Genomic DNA, 21943 nt, shown 5'->3' on the forward strand with positions numbered 1-21943 from the left:
GCCGTTCTAGTTGCTGGGGGTCTTACCATGATCAAGGCAGGGACATCCTTGTCCTGCTTGAGGTTACTCACTGATGGTGAGAGAGCGAAAAAGCAAACCAAGATCTTCCTTGGTAGTGGTAAGTGTTATAGAGAGAAGCAAACAGGCGGATGTGATAGAGTAACACAGGGTGGAGGTGGGGTAATGCAGGTTGGAAGTCAGAGATGGTTCTTTGAAGAGGTAGCATTTGAACTGAATCGTGAATGGAAGACACGAACCAGCTGTGCGAGGGGCGTAAAGGCCCCACAGAGGGGGCGGGCTGGGCAAACGCAGGGAACACAAAGAACGCTAGGTATCTGTGTAGTGCCCAAGGGGAACAGGGCGAGGAGAAAATGGCTCAGAGATTATCAGGAGCCAGGTGAGAAGCTGGATTTGACTCGAAAGGCAATGGAAAACCACTGGAAAGTTTTAACTAGAGGTGTGGCATTATCTGACTTGTATTTCCAAAAGCTTCCATTGAATAAATCAATCAAGGCAAAGAAGGATGCAGGAAGACCAGTTAAAGACCACTTCTGGGGATTCAGGCAAAAAAGGATGATGATGGCTTGGGCCAGCAGTGTGAATGGAATACTGTCTTGGTAAAAAATAATCTCCTTTAAGGGGTATAGAGGACCAGATGAAGACTTTGTTTCTTGTTATTTCTTAACCATAAGCATTCTTAATCAATTTTAGTTTTCATCCATATTAGGGCACACACTCCTTAAACACAGGGCTTTTGTTTTTCTTGTCAGTCTCTCTTGTCTAGAAAGTGCTGCTCTATATTCAGCGCCTTGTGGGTGCTGAATAAATATTGATTAAACAAACCAAATAATGAATCATGTCTACTGCAAGTGTGGGTACTTGGTAACATGGAAGCACAGAAGTGAGCTAGATTCTTCCATCTGTAGGGCACAACTGGAAAGGACATTGGAGGGAGGGTGGAGAGTTTGGGGCCGCTCCCCTCCTTCCATCCTGAGATGCTTTGGGATTGGAATGGCCACTCAATTACTACCTCTCATTGGGTGACTGTGGGCTGTGCACACACATCCCAGAGCATCCTTACCCACTGCTCAAGGATGGGCCTGGGAAAGGATACCCTAGCCAGGTGAACAGAAGCCTTGCTGTTGGCGAGCAACACCCCTGAAATGTGATGCAGGCTGTGGATGGAACAGACTGTGGCAAAGGGCATTTAAAGAAGGGCTTTACTCCACATGGAGGGAGAGGAAACCCCCCCAAAACGAACATGGTTGTACTGTATAGCGGGGATCCCCAAACTTCTTCTGTAAAGGGTCGGATAGTAAATCTTTTAGGGCCCTCTCTCTCTGCTGCAATTACTGCACCTCTGTTGTAACTCTGCAGCTGTATCATGAAAGCAGCCATGGACAACAGGTGAATGAATGGGTGTCATCGGGTTCAAATAAAACTTTATTTATGGATACCAAAATCTGAATTTCATATAATTTGCATGGGTTATAAAATATTCTTTTTTTCCCTTCAACTATTTAATCAATTCTATGAAGAAAATAAAACAGGGTAGTGTTTTAAAAAACATAAAAACCATTCTTAGTTCACGGGACATACAAAATTAGGTAACAGGCCACCCATGGGCCTTTGTTTGTCAACCCTTACTCTGTAGAGTAGGAAAGCAGGAAACCAATCCATCTGAATGCTGTTCAAAAACTGGCAACTTTACGTGGTAATAATATTCAATGCTATCCTTTTGTTTGTCAAAATATCATTTCATGGAAATGAAAATTTAGCTGTTTGTCTAATACAATATTTTCTGATGATAGGGTGGCATCAAATGTCTCTTGAGCTCCTGCCAATTGGGAGCTCTGCTCCCAGCTGGTTCCCAGCTTCCTCTACACGCTGCTATGTGTTCTCCATGCAGAGGCCAGATGAGCTTTTAATAATATGCACCAGGTCACTTGTTCCCCTTCTTGAAACACTCCAGCGACTCGCCACTTGCCTTTCGAATAAGATGCAAATGTCTTATTTTGTCCTTGCCTGACCTCAACTCTGACCACTCTGCTGTCCACCCATACCGCTCTTCAATCTCAGACCTCTCCTGGGCCTTCGGAGCAGCTTCCTGCAGCCCCAAACCCTCCTTCCTTCCCCAGGCTTTAGCAGGGTTGGTCTTCTTTGGGAATTCAGAGCTCAGCTCAAATGTCAGCTTGTCAGAGGCGCCCTTGATCATCCAGCCCAGCTCAGTTCTTCCCCTCGTTACTTCTATTACTCGGCCCCGTTCATTCTTCATAGAACTGGTCTTTATCTGAATTATCTTGCGAATTAATTTATTCACTTATTTTATTTGCCTGATTCCTCCCACCAGAAGGTAAGCTTCATTAAAACAAGGAAATTTCTGTCTCATCACTGCTGTCTCCCCATTCTGAGATATTTTAATACCTAACATTCGGTATTATACCTTATATATTTGTTGAATGAATAAAGGAAGGACATCGTGTGAGGGGTGATAGAATGTTCCGTTCAGAATTGTGCTAGTATTTTACCCCAGTTGGGAATGAGGGTGACTGTGTATGACGGGGGGGGGGTTGGGCTGGGGAGGAAGACCATGGCCTTGAGAAATGGGCAAGGACCAGATCGTGGAGAAGCCCTTGGGAAATACTACAGCGTTTGCCCTTTGTTTTGAAGGCAATGGGGTGGCTACAGATGGGTCTTAAGCAAGCCCAAGATAAAAGGATTCAGTGTATTTATTGGAATGTTTACATTGGGAAAATAACAAAGTACATTATTATATGCTCTGTTTACACCATTAAGGATAGCAAAGGACACAGAGTAATCAGACCAGTCTTAACTTAAATGAGTGTGGAAAGATGCCAAAAAATAAATTCAAATTCAGTACAAATGTTACATCGCATCTACATGTCTCCATTCTCTTCTTGAGCTGGGGGAACTTGGAGTAGCTTCTGACGCATTTCTGAGTAACAGAGCGAGAAGAAAAGGAGCTCCAAGTGTCAAGTTGTTTGTGTGTGTGCTGTCTGACAGAAAGAGACTGTTTCAAGGTTTACCTTCGGTCTGAAAGAAAATGAGGATGCGGAATTAAAAAATAAAACGCGGTTCAACTTTGCGCTTGCAGTTCAGGCCCCGTGGCCTGGTCAGACCTCGGAAACGAGATTTCTGTCCGAGATAAGCCTCTTTTAAACTGTGTCAAACACTCAAGCGAGAGACATTTAAAAGTCTGAAAAACAGATGGGAAGAGTTTCTTTTTTCCTGTCTACAAATCTGTCTCCTTTCTTTCCATCATTCTTGGTACTTGGAACAGAAAATTGTTGACTTCCACGCACCTTCTTTTTTATTAATTCATGGAGAAAGGTGAAAAAAATGAACCTTTAGAAGCCAGAAGCCAGATCTGCCCCCAAGATAAGAGAAGGAATGGAAGTTTGAGGCTGCTTGAGGAAGTGGAAGCCCTGGGGCCCCAGCGACTCGTCAGAGGTTTCCGCGGACAGTGGCTGTGCCACAGGTTACCTCGGAGCTGCCTTTTCATCTGCTTTAAGAAGAACCGAGGGGCAGGACAGGAATAAAGACGCAGATGTAGAGAATGGACTTGAGGACATGGAGGGGGGAAGGGGAAGCTGGGACGAAGTGAGAGAGTGGCATGGACTTATATATACTACCAAATGTAAAATAGATAGCTAGTGGGAAGCAGCTGCATCGCACAAGGAGATCAGCTTGGTGCTTTGTGACCACCTAGAGGGGTGGGATAGGGAGGGTGGGAGGGAGACGCAAGAGGGAGGGGATATGGGGATATATGTATACGTATAGTTGATGCCCTTTGTTATACAGCAGAAACTAACACAACATTGTAAAGCAATTATACTCCAATAAAGATGTTAAAAAAAAAAAGAAAGAAATTATATCCAACCACACACACACACAAAAAAAGATGTTCATGTTTGTGATGTCTGAGACTACCTTTCTCTTACAAAAAAAGGAAGGGTTACCATCTGCCCATTGAGATCTCTGTTTATATAGATATTCACTAACAAATTAAACATGCTTCAGATGACCACAGGTGGAATGATTGGGACACATGGGAGCTCATCATCCATAACTTTACTATGCTTGTCTCCAAAATGAATTTCCTTTTTATTCATTCCCTGCACCACCCTCTGGAATGTTCTGTGTGCCAGTGAGCATTGTCCTAAAGGGGACACATCTCAGATCACAAATCCTTCCGTGAAGATGCGCTTGCCTACCTTTCCTTGCCCACAAGGCTAAACAAGGGACAACCACGATTAGGGTGATTTTTAAGACCTACATCTTTTGTGCCAAGAGATTCCCGCCTCTGCCTTTGGTTGGTTTCAGTTGCTTGGAAGCTTTCAGTTACAAATGGCCTAAGGGAGGAAGCGTTCTGTGAGGCCAGGTAAGTGGTTAGAAACCAAGATACTGGCAGGGACACCAGTACCACCTGGAGCCAAGCAGCACCCCATGCCCCTCCCATCCCAAGTGGCCACAGTATCACTGAGCCTCCAATCTTCCAACTTTAGAAGGCCCTTGGGCACTTTCTATTGCTGGATATGCATTCCATCTGTGATGACGGTGACGTAGGGTGACCACAGGAAGAGGGCTGAGCTCCCCAAATCTATAAGGAAAGACAGCGACACAATTTGGGAGGATCTACTATCACCTTGTGGCGCCCTCCTGAACTTAGATGGCTTGAAAAGACAACACTTACTGAAAAGTCGTCACTGGGGAAGAATAGGAGATCTTGAAGGGGATCATTCTGATAGGTCTTTTCAAGTTCTTCAATGACAGTTTCATAATCCAAAGGCTGGAGAAGCCTGGGCTTTTCTTGCTGTAGACAAAGAAAATATCGTATTAACCACTGAAACAGAGAATCTTGCTTTTTCTCAACAACTGGTTGGATTTCATTTCTTAGACTCGCCAAAGCTTTGATATCATGCAACCCTTCTAAGAGAGTCATGGAAACTCCAGGCATTTGGGGCAAAGCCACATCACTATTATTTCCAGATCTGAAATAATATGAGAAGATCTTGAAATACCTGACATCTCACTCAGTAATTTAAGCGCCGAGCCTCCAGTGCACATGGTATTCAGCCTTGTCACATCCATAGAGTAGATGTTTATGTAAACCTGATCTTTGTTAATGTGGAGAAAGGCCTTCTCCTTACTTGCTATAGTATTATGATGATTATCATCATTTTTCATGAATTAGATACTTCCTTGTGAGGTCTACTTGGGTCTATTTTAAACCGTTGGCTCCCTGCTAGCAATCAAAGTAACACAGACTGTCTTAGTTGTCACTGAAACATGGATCCTGTATCAGGATTAATTGCTTGGCTCTGAGCCTCTTTGCCGATATAGAGAGAAGTCGGGTAATTCTTTAGTAGAATGGAACAACACAATTAATATGGAAACAGTGTGGTGAAAATGGAGAAGAGTCTGAAAAAATAGCTAGATCATCTCACCACAATAAACTCGTAAAGCCAAGGGGAAAGGCACCTCCGTCAAAGAAGCTCCCTGAGAGATAAATGTCAGTGGGAGAAAGGTGGTTGTTTCATTCTACAGTTGATGTGTTTACACCAAACTGTATAGAACTCACAAAGTGAGAAAGATGGAGCCCAAAATAAATAATAAAATATTACAGAAGACCAAGGACACAGTCTAAGTTCCCTTAGCCCTTGGATGAAGCATTCATGCAACCTAAATAAAAAAGGATGATTGTTTGGATTATTTTTGGGCTCCTGGAAGCTGGAGTGGTCAACATGAAATCTGCATGCTAAAGTGATCTCATAAATGAAAAAAAAAATTTGTTTCATTTTTCATGTCAATGACATCAGCAGACACTTTCCCACCAACCCCACCCCTCCCCGCTCTGCAAAGCCCACAGATTTAGCTTCAACTTCTAAAGCTTTCTTTGGAAGATCTCTGCTGGTAAAGCTCCAGAAACTGTTACCAACATTTTAATCATTGCTAATGAACTCCTCAAAGTAGCAGTCAATGTTTTTTTCCAACTATAAAAAACAAAACAAAACAAAATGTAACACGGTGGGCCAACAACAAGGATTTCCATGTACTTTCTGCACCGAAACAGAACAGAAACAAACCCATTTTACAAATGCTTAAGTAAACGGAGGATGATGAAAGGTGAATATTCTCTCTGGAAGGGCCCTTCAATTAAGATTGCTGATTTAGCAAATAAAAACACAGGGCTTCACACTTGGAGAAAAGAAGAAATTTAGTTGCCCAACGTAATCCATTTAGTGAAAGCTGTGAGACATTCAATATTTTCAAGTAGAAGATGCAAAAAGTCCTTCTTGCATCCTTTCCCTGCCTTTTGATATAATTATTCTATTTTAGACTTCTTTTAGGTTCCAATTCCCTATTTTCCCAGGCAAAAATTAATTCCAAGAAGCACAGATTGATAGCTCAAGAGGCAAATGCAGGCTCCAGACGTTTGTTTTGGCTCACTTATCTTAATGTTTTTAGTTGGCTTTGAATGTCTTTGAGTAGTGGTATTTCACTCCTGGTCAGCAACAGACCTCAGTAGCCTATCACCTCTTACCCTGCAATGTCACATTTAAAAAAAATTTTTTTTAACTTTTTATTTTATATTGGAGTATAGTTGATTAACAATGTTGTGATAGTTTCAGGTGTACAGCAAAGTGATTCAGTTATACATATAAATGTATCTATTCTTTTTCAAATTCTTTTCCCATTTAGGTTGTTACATAATACTGAACAGAGTTCCCTGCACTATACAGTAGGTCCTTGTTGGTTATCCATTTTAAATACGGCAGTGTGTACACGTCAATCCCACACTCCCTAACTATCCCTTCCCCCCAACCCTTCCTCCCCTGGTACCCGTAAGTTCATTCTCTAAGTCTGTGAGCCTGTTTCTGCTTTGTAAATAAGTTCTTTTGTATCACGATGTCACATTTATAATATATTACCAGCTGCTCCAATAAGCCTTCAAGTCTGAAACACCTGGCTTATTCTGGAATCTCTTTTCTCCCCCTTAATATTGTGTTTGTGTATGAAATGTAGCAAACAAAACAGAATGCATTGTAAAACGGTCAGGAAGCTCTTATCTCTGCCATCGAGTTGGTTGGTAAGCCCCTTTTCCTCACCGTTTCTTCAGCTCAAGTATCTGATGTCCTTCTACCAACAGCTCATGATGTGATTACTAACACTTTCCCTTTTCTCCCCCTTCTTCACACCGACATGCATAGGAGCGTGGGAGTGTGGCTTAGTGTGCGCTGCGATTTATAGGTTTACCTCCTGTGAGCAATCCCCCGACCCCTGACCAGCCTCCTCCCATGACTGGTGACTGTTTAACGAGCTGTGCATCCGCCACAAAAACAGGAGTGGCCCTGTGGCCTCTGTCCTTCTGCACAGCCCCTGCTGGTGCCCCTCACCAGATCTCTGAGCTGGGTGGAGGGCTGTCCTGGCAATCACTGCCCATTCCACTCACCTTCACTGCACCTGCCCCACAACCTGGGCCTGGGCCAGAGGGGCAGGGGGAAGAGGAGGCATTAGTAGGAAAAAATAAAAGAGAAAAAAACATGAATAGACTCAGCTTTGGGATTTCCAAACACAAAAGAAATTATATATAAATATATATCTCTACCACATGCGATGGAAAGACTTCGTTTTCTTTTCCCAAAGAAATAAAATGGAGAAAGCCTCAAAAAAAAAAAAAAAAAATAAGGCAAATGACATAAGGATGTTTTAGAAGGCCTCCTACAGTCTTGTTCTCACTATCATTTTAATTTTATCTCCCATTAGTCGAAAACTTGAGCGTTAGTAAACAACCGCAGGTCAAGGAGACCTTCAAAGAAGATCTTTCTATTTATTTATTTATTTACGTACTTACTTGTTTATTTATTTATTTTTACTAGGGCCCAAACTCCACCTAAAATGAATCCCACCTAAATTAGTACAATAGGAAAATCAGAGTTCACAAGTCACTGGTTATTAATAAAACCACAGGAAAACTAAATCCTAAACTCTCCTTGATACATACAATAAATGGCATAGCCTGTAAGCATCTGTTGGAAGGTATATTTTTAGTTATTCACTTCAGGCTATGACATGCCAGCCAATTAATGAAGGAGGTTTACTAAGCCTTTCCTGTTTAAAGTGTTGCACTGAGGTTATCTTGACTTGGGGCTTCAAAGCCTAGCAGATCTGCTTCATATAATTTATTAAGTTTTGACCTCTGGGGGATAAGTAAAATTCTATCTTTCCAGGGAATTTGTTAAATAGTGTGCAACATTCAAGATATTCAATGTTTCATAATTTGGGGAATATGAGGTTCATAAATAAAAATAACAGTGATATCTTCCACAGTACCTAGAGCTTAGAATTTGGCGATGCTTGCCAAGGATGCTTTATGCATCTGTGATGGTGAGAATCCAGGCTATGCAACCAGTAGTCTTCTCTGGAGCAAGACAGCTGTCAGTTCCATGTTTTGGTCAAAGAGACAGATGTATACAAAGATGATGGGGTCGGTTAATTTCTCACTACTGCTCCTTACAGAGATGTTGAGTGAAACTGAGAACTGAGAAGCATTGATTTACAGCTTTACAACAGTTGGGTTGTCCCTCCTGAATTTAATGTGCCTCTTTCCTTTGGAAATGCACCAACTGGGATAAGGTATGTGCCCAGATTACCCTGAATTGGATTGGACTTTTATAGTGCTTTTTACTCTTACTCTTTTTCTCTCAAATGAGTAATGAATTTCATTAGCTGTTCTAAAATCACTCCAGGCATGGGAAAAGGCAACCACCAGTGCCCGTCATTATGTGGCAGGGCTGGTGCTGCACCGATGTGGGAATAGGGCTATTCTTTTGATATAGTATTAAGACATTTGTTTGATCTACTCCCCCAGATCCACAGCTCTCTTCCAATTCGACTTCACAGCAGAAGAATGGGCTCCTGTCACAAAAACAAATGCTTTCTTCCCCGCTCCTTATTCCACAACTTCTCATGGAACGCCAACGCAAGTCTAAGCCTTGGAATTGGTGAACCTGCCATCTTGGTAACAACCTGAGCCAGGAGCTGTTTACTGGTCCGAAACAAGCAGACTGTCTATGCTTTAGCTAAAGACTCTAATTTCAAGAACATGGTGTGCTACCACAAAGATCTGAATTATTTTCATAATTATAATTCAAAAGCAAATGGGTGTAGAAATGACACTTAAGATCTAAGCATTTGAAGTATGTAACACTGAAAAAAGTCAAATGACTAAATGATCAACCTAGACATCTCTCCAGAATCTAAGAAATAACCTAGACCACGCAGCCTCGTTTTAGGGAAGTGTGATTATAGGTTTTCTATGTTGAGATGCAACAGAGACTGTAACATGCACTCTAGAACCAGAATTCCTGGGCTCCTAGTCCTGGCATTGCCACTTATGGGCTATGGAACTTTGGGCATGTTAGAATCTCTGTGCCTTAGTTTCCCAATCTGTAAAATGGACATTTTAGTAGGAGTTAGATCATAGGACTGAATGAGATAATATCTGTTATGCTCTTAGAAAAACACTATACCCATAGTACTCATTACATAAGTGTTAAGTAGATAAAGGCTGTGAGTTTTAAATTTTCACTAGTCATGGATTTAAGGCACTTGTATTGTAAATTTAATGTGTACAGAGAGCAAATAATAGGTGCTCAATAAATATCTGTTGAGTAAATAAGTTTATATCCTTTCATCCAGGAATTCCTTTTCTGGGACTCTATTTTAAAGAAATAATCACACAGATAATCCAAGAAGTATACAAGGATATCTTTGCAATATTACCTTTCTAACATGATGGAGAAAATACATTCACTTTAATGCAAAAGGGCTAAAAAAGGCAGGCAGGCTGGTGGAGGCTATATCTAAAAGGTGAAGACACCAGAGCTGTTGTTCACAAAAAGCGATTTATATTTTCCAAGAATCGTATGTAGTGGAGAAAGGCTTAGTGCTATAATGGGCTTTGGGAAGGATACTGAAAATAGGATAGGAGTTGGAAAAATATCAATGAAAAATTGTGTGGTACATGCCATAATTCTCCTTGTAACTCTTCAAATATTCAGTAAAGCTAGTTAGCTCACAACATGTTGCATGTGATTGGCTTTTGTGGGGAAATGTGAGGAGGTTGGGGTCCATGATCAAGATGGCAAGTATTGCCACAAAAGGAAAGAAGACAATGAAAGGAGGAAGGAAAGGAAGTCAAATTCATCCTGACAATGGTTCTAGATTCACACATATTATGACATTAGAATTGAGTCCAGAATAGCTAGATCTCTGAGAGCTAAAAATGGGAAACAATAAATTATTAAAGGTAAAGAATGATTAGGAAATTATGGCACATCCATTCTAAGAAACAATATATGTCCATTAAAACTGAGTTTTTAAAGTTTGCAATGACAAGCAAAATTACTTATGTATTGTTAAGTAAAAGTGGGAATAAATACTGCACACTGAATAACTGCGCAAAATTTTAAAACTTTAAAGAAAAGAATTAGAAATCTGTATCCATATATTATCAATTATATTTAGATGGGACTATGATGTTTAGAATTTCGTTATTTTGAATTTTTGCATTTTCCAAATTTTCTGTAATGAACATATATTTCTTTCATCATGGTGAAAAATGAACTTGGCCTTTCAAAACTCTCATGTCTCTGAAAACACTGGGGAGTTGCTTGGTTTTAAAATTGTTTATCCTTTGAAAATCCACCAAAGAGGGAAAACAGAAAAGCACATGAAAGTTCAACCACTAACAATCTCAATTAATTAAAAAAAGAGAAATAAAACACTGGTGAAAAGAGATCAGGGAAAATAACTACAGATTATGATGTGGTTTTAGAAGCTAATGTCAGCAAGAAAGGGAAGAACAATTAGCAATTTATTAACGAAAGTATTTTGAGCTCTGTAGGGAACCATAAACATTTGGTAAGTTACTTAAGCAGCTCTGTGCATTGGCCACTCTTGCAAAGGATTAGAAGTCAGAATCTCTAGTTCGAAGTCCAGGGTCTTTTACCGCCCAGCTAAGTAACTTGGACAGTCATTTAAACTGAGACTTAGTGAGACTGACTCAAATGAATCAAAGGGCAACTTCCTGCTTACAGCAGTGTTGTCATAAGGATCAAAGAGATGAAGTATGTGAGGGCGTTAAGCGAACCACCAAAAGTCAGGCAAATATAGATTTTTCTTTATTCGAAAACGATTGAAAATTACCACATACGTTTAACCCCAAATATATCCCAACACCCAAGTCAAACCAACCAACCAATCAAACTGGTGATACTAAATTCTTCATGTACCAGAAACTGTCCTACATGCTTTTATGTTTATTATCTAAATTTCCTTAAAAAGCAAGCAAACAAACAAATAAACCTTGATAATTAGTGATTCTACTGGAAGCAAAAGAGGTAAAAGCATAAGGAAAAGCACTGAAATTTAGAAAAGGGCAGCATCTCCTCTGTGTATCTCCTGAATCAAGTCAGGCCGCTCTATGACCGGTAGGAAGAAGGAAGGCAATCTAATTATGTATATCAGCAAATGAAAGTGACTTTGAAATTCTGCCTTTTATTTTCCTTGAGAAACCAACCTAGAAAATATTTTCTTGTATTTATATTTTCAGATCAAAAGAAAAGGATTAAATTTAGGATTAGTTTAGTATTAAACTCATTAGCTTTGCCAAGATAAATACCTAGACAACAATCAAAGTTTTATCAAAAGATATTTAGAATTTCTTTCTGTAGCTCTAACCTACACACATGCAAGTCAAGTTTGTTAGCAATAGGGAGTTAATAGGATCGCTAAGGACTAAAATCAGGAAAAGGGTTTGATGGGATGAGAAATGGAGAACAATCTCTATAGCAAACCCCTTGTGTTTGGGGCCACATGTTTGTGCTGTAAATGTTAAGTGTAATTAGGGAGCCAAGCACTGGTAGGGTTACTCTAGTTAGTCTGATCTGAACTACTTGCTTGGTTCTGCTTTTCAAAAAAATCTGATCTTTTCAAGAAACAGTATTATGCAAAGAGTTTTTTCCCCTACCTTTGAGATGTTTCGTATCTCTTCTGTGACACGCAGTGTCTACTGTGATGCTAGTCTAGACTTCCTCTATTTTCCTCAACCACCCCTGTCGCTTTCAGATATCTGAATCTTTATTCTAATTTGAGTATTTATAACAGAATTAAGTTTATATCTGAATGCCTTCGTCAGCTAACAATACTATCCATCCTGGCTAATGACCCAGAAAAACAAATAAAAATAGGTATGTACTTCAGGACCAGTACAGAAGGCTCTAGTAGGGCATGACATGTCAATCACTTAAACATTCTCTTCACATCTTGACCTACAGACAAACAAATAGGGAACAGTGAGGATCCACACGGTCTTTAGACAGACCCTAAAAAAAAAATACCAATCTGGACATCTCCAAAACAAAGTAGAAACAACACAGCTGTTAATTAATTTCAATGTTATCAAGATGACTGATTATATTTCTTAAATAAAATAAGAGATCTAAATGACACATGGATTCTTTAGATCTCAAGTTCCTCCAGGACCCTTTGGCCTTAGTGCAACTGGAATGGAACCAACTTCCACACTATCTGTGTTTAAAACAAACAAGAAATTTGTGAAGACCCCACACAGCTGGATCCACGGCCACAGCTGTCAGCCTGTGGTCGTGTGACAGATTTAATTCAGCCTTTCATCAAAGGGAGTTCCACTGGACAACTTCTCAAATGTTTGAGCTTCAGAAAGCAAGACGAACTTTTCTTACCAAAAAGGAAATAATTAAGTAAGGAATAAGCCATCTTATGCTGACCCTTTAACCTTCTCTCTGTCTTCAACCACACAGTTTCATGAGAATGGAAAAACACCAGCTAAGTCAAAGTTAAGAGCTGTACAGCTGGGCAAACTCAGATTAAGCTGAATTTGGAAACGGTTCCCTTGGTAACAAAAACGGACAGAGATCTCAGAAGAAATCAGCCAAAAGTAACTCTTTAAATGTCTTAGTCCATTTCAGTGATATAAAGCAGGTTAAACTTGGTAAATTACAAAGTTGTTTGCAAATATGAAGGATTATTAGTCATCATATTCAACACAAACATTATAGTTAGAAAAATCAGGATATTCTATTTTATTAACCCTTAATTTCATTAGGAAAATCGAGGACCTGAAGAGACTTACAGGATGTAGTAAGGTATAGTTTCAAACTGAATTTAAATCTTTTCAGTCTTATTTTCTTTTTTAAGGCAATTTAACAACATATATCTCTTAGGAGCATGTCAAAATTCACTCATTTTTGCTCAGCAAATGAAAAAAGAAAAGTGCCTGCTTCTTTGCCTAACACTGGTACTTGTAAAGAAGTAGGAAAGAAGATCTAAATCAAATTAAATTACATGTCTCATTTAGTTTTCTAGAAACACTTGAAAGATAATAAATATCATTAAAAATACATCACAACCCAATTACAAGTCTGCCGGACACCAGGGAAATTAACGCCTTTGAGCCAGCTGCCAGGATTTTTAGATTAATTTATATAAAGTCTGTGATGAAAGCTGCCACCAGCTTAAACTCTGATACTATTTTAGTACTTTAACAGGCACACAAATGAGTCAAATGTGAGAGATATGTGTGTATGTGTGTGTGTACCTAAACACATACATGTCACAAATACATGAATGTAAATAGTCCTGTCAACAACATGAATTATATATATCCAATAAATCTTCCCATAATGATTGGTCAGCTCATTCTTTTATTTACTTTCTTAACCTTTGGCTACTTGAAACTGAATATGCATATTGGTCATTTGTTGTTTTTTGACCTAAGCAACATCCATCCTGCTTTCTTTTAGTACTAGCATGTTAATTTCCTTCTGAGGGCTTATTTCTTTCTCCGTCCCTATAAAGAGCAGTGTTGGTGGGTCTGATAATTTAAAAAGTCCTGTTTTTCTGTGATCAAGGGCATGTGACCCCAGCCCATTCAACACTTCCCTCCAGGACTCTGAATCTTGAAGGAGAGATGCCAAAATCCCACAAGACCGTCCATTAGTTCCAAACACCAAGACCATCCCTGTTTCCCACTGCCCCGAGCTGCTCTAAGTCCATTCTTGTTCTTTGCCCAGCCTGTCTCTCCATTCTTCCTTCTGTTCCCTTCTCTGGATATGTTTGTTTACCAGGGAAGGTTTCTTCTGCTTGCATCTAAAAGAATCTAAAATGATATAATACAAGGAGCAGCAGCTACAATAAGGGACTGTTATTTCCTCAACTTATCTTTGTTTGGATTTGAATCATCTTAAAGGAGAACCTCTCCTGTAGCCAATGACTCCTTGAAGTACAGGATGTAGGTTTAGTAAACTCATGTGTTACTAATGAATTCCAACGTCATCCTACTCTATAAAAAATACATCAGATATCATGCATCCTGAGAATGGGGGACAAATACCTTCTTGGTTTTCCAAGGTGATAAACTCAGTGCAGCCTTCATCTCTAATTTTCCACTAAGCATAATCCATTCTAATCATCCCTCTCTGATGTCACCAGAGCAACTGGGGCCAAAAAATAAGTTTATGTCCACATTTGCTTTCAGTGCTGATGTTGTCACAAACTATAATTTTGTCTCTATAGGAGGTGCCAGGTTGCATTGGAAGTTGTGTTAGAGATGACCGACCAGGTGTCTCTAAGCCATTGTTGGCCCTGTATCACCTTCCTTCATTCTGTCATTTTCATCTTAAGAGAAAATATTTGCTATATTTGTTGTATTAAAACCAATTCATATATTTCTACTTGTAGAAATAACATAGTCACACCAAACAATTTAATACTAATAGTAACTTTAGACACTACCATTTTTTATCATTTACCCCATATATGCTAATGATAGCTTTTATTTTCCTACTACTATTATCATGATCAAATGGCAAGGCCTATAATAAGTATTTAACACTTTCTTTCATTGAATATTCATACCAAGCCTAGAAGAGGTCATCATTGCTTTATTTTACAAATGCAGAAACTTGGAATCTGAGGACCTGCTCAGCAACTTGATGGAAGAACTGATATTTCAGTCCAACTCAGCATAAAGCCTTTGGTCCCCTCCACTACACTCTACCAGCAAAGGTCATAGCTTTGCAGGAATAAGAATCAGAAATGCTTTTTTTTTTTCCTATTGGGAAGATTCTACAATAGAGCTGTAGTTTGGGTACTGTCCCTGTTCCCTTTGTCAGTTTCCGCAGTGAGGGAAATTAGAAGGCTGGGGGCTGGTGGCAGGTCACTGGGCACCTCAGGGGAGGAAATGGTAGGGACAGAGGACTAAGAAACATTTATAAAATGGTAAGGAAGATGAAGAAAAGGAGATGAAAAGGTATATTAAGGAATCATATATAATGAATCATATATAATGAATGTGTGATATTATGATTTATAATAAGAAATATAAATTTGGTCTTCATCCTCCTTTATGGCACTGAGCTCTTAAAACCCTTGGAATTTCCTAAGAGCATGATGAAGGTGTTTTTTGTTATGTGAATGAGATGACTTTTGGACAGGGTAGGGGGTAGGGGGTTGGTTTCCATGAGAACCAACCACGTGATTAGAGACTTGGACATTTCAGTCCCACCTCCCTGACCTCTGGGGAGATCAAGTGGGGTTTGAGGTTGAATCAGTGTTTTAAGAGCCAATGACTTAATCAACAATGCCTGTGTAATGAAGCCTTTATAAAAACCCAAAAGGATGGCGTTTGGAGAGCTTCTGGGTTGGTGAACACCTGGAGACTGGGGGAGACTGATGCCTTTCCCCATACCTTGCCCTATGCATCCCTTCCATCTGGCTGTTCCTGAGTTATATCCTTCTATAGTAAACCAGTGATCTAGTAAGTAAAATGTTTCTCTGAGTTCTGTGAGCTGCTCTAGCAAATTAGTCGAACTGGAGAGGGGATCATGGGAACCTGTGACTTATACCCAGTGGACCAGAAGTACAGATAACAACTTGGACTTGCACCTGGCGTCTGAAGTCCAAGGAGGGGGTGGCTGGAACCTCCAATCTATAGCCGGTGGGTCAGAAGCACAGGTGATAACCTAGACTTGTGGTTGGCATCTGACATGGGATCGGGGGTAGCCTCGTAGGACTGAGTTTAACCTGTGAGATCTGACGTGACCTCTAGGTAGGCGGTGTTAGAACCAAGTTAAATTAAGGACACCCAGCTGGTGTCACACAGAATTTCTTGGTGTGGGGAAAAACCTCCACACATTGGGTGACCAGAGGTGTCAGAAATGAAGTGTTTTGTATGAGGAGTAAAGGAGACACATAAGAAAGAGAAGACAGGTGGAAAACTGAAGTTTTCCAACTGAGAATGCTAGATAACGTTTGTGTCAAAAACCACAGTGGAAACTGCCACCAATTGAGGGACTCTCTGCATTAAGAAAGTTTTGTACTGCTGTCATCTGGGAAATAAAAGATGGGGGGATCATGGTGTTACTTTCTGTCCACTGTGCCCCCTCCCCGCCCCCCTCTGACAAATGGTCCACCTCCTGCTCAGATAGTTGTAAAAACATCGTCATGGAGCTAAGCTCTGCCCAGTTTGGCTTGGCAGTTCTTCTCCACCTTGTCTCTCTCTGGATTTAACTCTGCTCCCTCTCCTAGCACTCAGTCTCGAGGAAAGTAAGGTCATTCTTGGTTCAATTGCAGGTACTAATCCTAAGTCCATTTTGAAAGCATCTTCTCTGCAGCTATGCAGCATCTGAGCTAGCTGTTCCCTATTGCTTCAGCCACAGGCAGAGTCCTCAGATCCAGTTTCAACTTACACTTCTCCATTTCTGTGGTCTGGAGTGAATTCAGATCCCCTGTTGACTCCTGTTTCTTTACTTCCTTCCACCTTGTCCATTTATAGCATTCATCCCTGCTTTACGTTGTATTCTAACCCTGATTCCATCTCATTTCATCGTTTCCTGGAACCACCATCCTGGTTCCTGGGACCCCATCCTGTGCTTCCTTTCAGCTAACTGGTTCATTGTAAAGTAGCCTAAGTAGGTAACTGTGAATGTTTGTATAAAACAGTATCAGTAAGTAAGGAAGCACAGATGACCAGGGAGAAGCTGTCCACATTAACGTGGAAGAGTAAAGATAAAAAAACAGACTTGAAAGACAACAGCACAAGATATTTAATAAAATGACATATGTAGGAGATATAAATATTTCAGATTACATCCTCCATCTATAGTTTTCTACAATTTTCAATTTTCTATTAAAGTGCTAACAGGCTATGACTAAAGAGGAGGGATTTTCATTTGTAGCCAATGTCTTCTAAACACTTTGAAATCCTGCCGATTAATTATCCACAGGCCAGTAACAACTTAAAAATAACAACTCACATTTACTTAAATAAATTTTGCATTTTTTTCTGATGGTACAGATGACTGATATCATAACTCAATTCAATAGTATATTTAATCTTTCTAAATTAGGATATGTAACTTAGGAAGGAAACTGTCTTTTTATTAACCTCCGCCCTATGCACCAGAGATCATACTGAACGATTGGATAAAAAAAGAAAAAGAAAAATAGAAAGACAGTTAAAGAGAAAACCTTCAACTACAGAACACCATACACACTTCAAAAATTAAGGGAAGTAGTTCTACTTGATGATCTAACAAGTAAGTTCCATTTTCCTCAAACTTTTGTTATAATGCAGTTGCATTGTCTCGTATTGTATGTTGTCTGTGATAAGTGGATTAAAACATGGAAAGGGATTTCTTAGACAAGACACCTGAAAACTGGATTAATAAGGGAAGCTTCCAAAACAATAAAAAATTCCAACAGAGTTAAATAAACAGCTTCAAACGGCATTTGAAGAAAACCAAATAAACAAAATTGTCAGTCTGGGTCATGAGAGTATAAAGTTTGGGTTGTATACCACTTAGGAAGTCACAGACTTCCGGTTAAGTATTCTAGACTACTATGATACTAAACCACTTCTAAATCTGTCTTAGAGCAAGAAATGGTTTGTTGAATTCAGAATCCACACAATCATTATAAAAACACAATCTGTGATAATTATTTCCAGCGATCATTATTTCTCCTTTCACCACAATATATAAGTATATCCAAAAATTCAAAAGAAATTATTGTTTTATTCTCTGACCTAACTGTAAGCTTTATCTTCATTCGTTGGGCATTTTGACACTTGAATTGCTTCTTCCTTATCAACTATCCAGTCATCTCAGAAGCAGGTCTAGAGATGTTGGTTTAGCTTTTAAAAAGCTTAGATGAATGTGCTGTGGAAAGTCCAATCTGGTTCTGGATGGGCTTCAGCTAAGCTGGGCTTCGGTGGGAGCCAGGGTGGGAAATGGCATTTCTAAGGCAAACCTCACTGACACACAGAGTGATCTGGGACCCCCATAAGCACTCAGCTTGATGCAATTCAGAATTTTGTCTACTGAGTGGCTCTGGCATTGAAAAAGGGTCCCAGGAGGAAGGAGTCACCTATAGCCCAGTGGCTTCAACGTTGCAGTCACTGAAAAGACAATCTCACTCCACAATTATACCCTCCTTCCTCTGCCCTTGGAAATGGAGACATTTTACTTGGTTTTATTAATACTCCATAACACTTGCAACTCATAAATTTTTACAATGTTCAAATCATGTTCAGAATCCACATGATCAAAATGAATTCCAGTAAACAATCTTAAGACAGGGCAGGTATTGTTAGGAGCATTTTACAGAAGGGGCAGCTGAGGCTCAGAGCGATTTAAGTAACCTGCCCAAGGTCACATGGACGGTGGGCGAGAGAGTCAGAACTACCCCCTAGCCCTCTAATTACATGCTTCACTTTCTTGGAGTCTCTTTTTTTTTTTTTCTAAAATGAAAGCCCAGGATAATACCTAAGGATGGATTGAGCAATCCCCTACTCAACAGAAGAGACAACCTGTGAAAGAAGATATGCCTATCTTAGGAGGACCAAAAGCAGGCAACAGCAGCAGGGAGCCCCAGTGCCTTCTACAGAAGAAAGCGAATCACTGTATGAATGATCTTAATTAAATGTGAATGCACAGCTACTGAATGCTGTGGGAAAACACTCCATCCTTCCTGGCTGCTTTCCCCATAGTTCTCAGTAGCAATACCTTCAAATGCAATTAAGATAATTCATGGAGTGATTAGCTTCATTATATGGAGACACACCAGGGACTGTCTTAATGCCAAATCCTGTGTGTGGTCTCTGTAAGATAGACACGTTCTTCTCCTGTGTGTTATCTCTTTTAGTGGACACAAAAAGAAGTAAACCTTATGGTGACATAACCCTTGGAACTTCTAAATTCCACTGAGAGAAAGGCAGCTAGGAAATTAATGTTTTTTGGACTGGTCTGAAGGTTAACATAATCTCAAACCAAACAAGTTTTCAAACACTTATCCTCTTTAACAGGCTGATGGTAAACAACCTATGAGGCTTTTATGGGGCTGGTAGAGAAGTCACAACTGAGCATCCTTTGGGGCCAGTGGGGACCAAGAGGTTAGGTTCCAAACTCTGCATATTCCCATTATGAAACACTGAGTGGAAAGACCTGGGCACATCCCATGGGAACAAGGTCAAGGGGGTCAATTACCCATGTTTCCCAGTGGGAGACATGTACTACTAAGATCCTGTGGTAGAAATAGCAAGGCATCAATCCTATGAACCAGACCTCCAGTAAATTCTACTCCCATTAAATTACCACCAGACAGATTGTAAATATAAAGACAACCACTATTACTTGAGACGGAGTATTCCGTACCTGATTTTGGCCTATCAAAGACTGAGTAGCTATTCATTAATTTGATTATTCATATTTATTCAATGACTATTCATAAACAATCACTATATTATCAAATGTATATATATATTTTAAGCTGTTCTGTTTCTAGATTAAAGGTGTTTATATAAACAAAAAGATTATTTACCCCTAGAGCAGTGGTTCTCCACCTGGAAGATCACCCTCCCTGCCCAAGGTGACATTTGGCAATGCTTGGAGACATTTTTCCTTGTCAAAATGGGGCAGAGCTTTCCACCAGCATCTAGTGGTTAAGGCCCAGGATGTCACTAAATATTGTACAATGCACAGGACAACCCCAAACAACAAAGAACTCTCCAACCAAAAATGACAGTATGCTGAGCTGAAGAACCCCTGCCTTGAAGAAAAGCAAACAAAACTTGAACCACCTGGTAAAATAAACATTCCTGCTAAAAGAGCTACCCAATCATGTTGTTGTAGCCATTTATCATATAAAGTGGGCCACATTACATGTGAATCACTGAAGCTCTAGCCATCCACCCTGATACTCAGTTACCCGTAGTTCTTACAGATAGAAGTCTAGAATTCTGTAATAAGTACACTTTTCCAAATTTCTCATTTTGTTTAAGAATACTAAAGCAGAAACATTTTTTAACAATAGACAAAACCAAATCTTTTTACCTTTAAAACTTACGAATTTTTCCTCTCTTCCTTGGCTCATTTAATTAAATACTTATTTACATTTCCTTTCCTATTTTGGGTTGCTCTTTCTAAGAACTTTAAAACAAATCATGAGTGGTACATGATAAAAATAGAGCAGTAATACTTTTTTGAAAACACAACTGTAGGGACTTCTCTGGTGGCCCAGGGGTTAAGAATCCACCTACCAATGCAGGGGACACGGGTTCGAGACCTAATCCGGGAAGATCCCACATGCTGTGGAGCAACTAAGCCCGTGTGCCACAACTACTGAGCCTGTGCTCTAGAGCCCACGAGTCACAACTACTGAGCCTGCGTGCCACAACTACTGAAGCCCAGGTGCCTAGAGCCCATGCTCCGCAACAAGAGAAGCCACTGCAATGAGAAGCCCATGCACCACAACGAAGACCCAACACAGCCAAAAATAAATAAATAAATTAAAAACAAACAAACAAACAAAAAACACAACTGTATACAAGTCATCAATTGGGGTCTTAATTGAGGCAATGGTAGGCTTTTCTTTAAAAAAGAGAATATTCTAGTAGTATTTTAACTATTTAAATCCTGTATCAACATGTTTTAAAATAATGATGGAAGTAATTCCAGTATCCCAAATAAGTCAGTAATGTTTTAGCTACTTCCAACCTCTTCCAATATGTTTTAAACTAATGATGGAAGTAATTAAAAAATAATGATGTAAGTAAAAAAGGATATTTATGAACCGGGTTGAATATTCTGTTCCATCTAAGACTTTGCCCATAGCCTAGGTTAGCATACCACTCCAGAACTAATCATTTTTTATTTTTTAAAGTATTGAAGAAAAGAAACAACATTCAGATACCTACAGAACTAAATCTGTGGATTTCTTCTTGATTTTTTCTCCTCATTGTTCGTCTCTTCTTCCAAAATTCACTGGGATCCCGTTTAAAAACCTTTCCTCGGAAGCTCATTGTATTGTTGTTATTTGAGTGGCAAGATATTTAAAAATATCAATTTCTTTAAGTCTCTTCCTTCTGAAGCTTCACCAGGCCGAACAAATTTTTCTTCTCTGGTAAAAAGGGAAATGCTCATGCTACATTAACATAACTGAACAGAAAGGAAAAGAAAACCGACAAGTTACTGCTTCCTGTGAGTGAGTAACTACCAGCTGTTTAGAAGCGCTTTTGTGCATGTATTCTCCCTAATCACCTGCTTTAAAGCAAGATGAAAAACACAAAATGACTTTGGATGTTTAAGAGAATTGCTCACAGCTAAATAAACCATAGCATGTAAACTCACCCTTGGAACCAAGTCAAGACTGAATCAAAGAGCTAATTTATGGTAGGCTGCCATGTCTGTCAGTGTAACAGCCATCCAAATTTTATCACTGCGGCTAGATCCCAAAGGTGAACTGTAATAATCATTTGGTCATGTATGCATAGATTACATTAATGGTCTTTCCAGGGAGGTGCCTGAGAGGATCACTTAGG

The 21943-nt window shown here is 39.7% G+C and overlaps 1 protein-coding gene across 2 annotated transcripts in view; it reads right to left on the reverse strand.

The window, feature by feature from the left end:
- DOCK10 (dedicator of cytokinesis 10) overlaps window positions 1-21943 on the reverse strand; it is a 279468-nt gene that overhangs the window by 147463 nt on the left and 110062 nt on the right. For both annotated transcript variants that reach the window (XM_061205474.1, XM_061205466.1), the window contains exon 2: window positions 4715-4834. In XM_061205474.1, the coding sequence (XP_061061457.1) occupies window positions 4715-4834 (120 nt within the window). The remainder of the gene's footprint in view (window positions 1-4714; window positions 4835-21943) is intronic.

Source organism: Eubalaena glacialis, chromosome 1 (assembly GCF_028564815.1).
Source record: "Eubalaena glacialis isolate mEubGla1 chromosome 1, mEubGla1.1.hap2.+ XY, whole genome shotgun sequence".
Lineage (NCBI taxonomy): Eukaryota > Metazoa > Chordata > Mammalia > Artiodactyla > Balaenidae > Eubalaena > Eubalaena glacialis.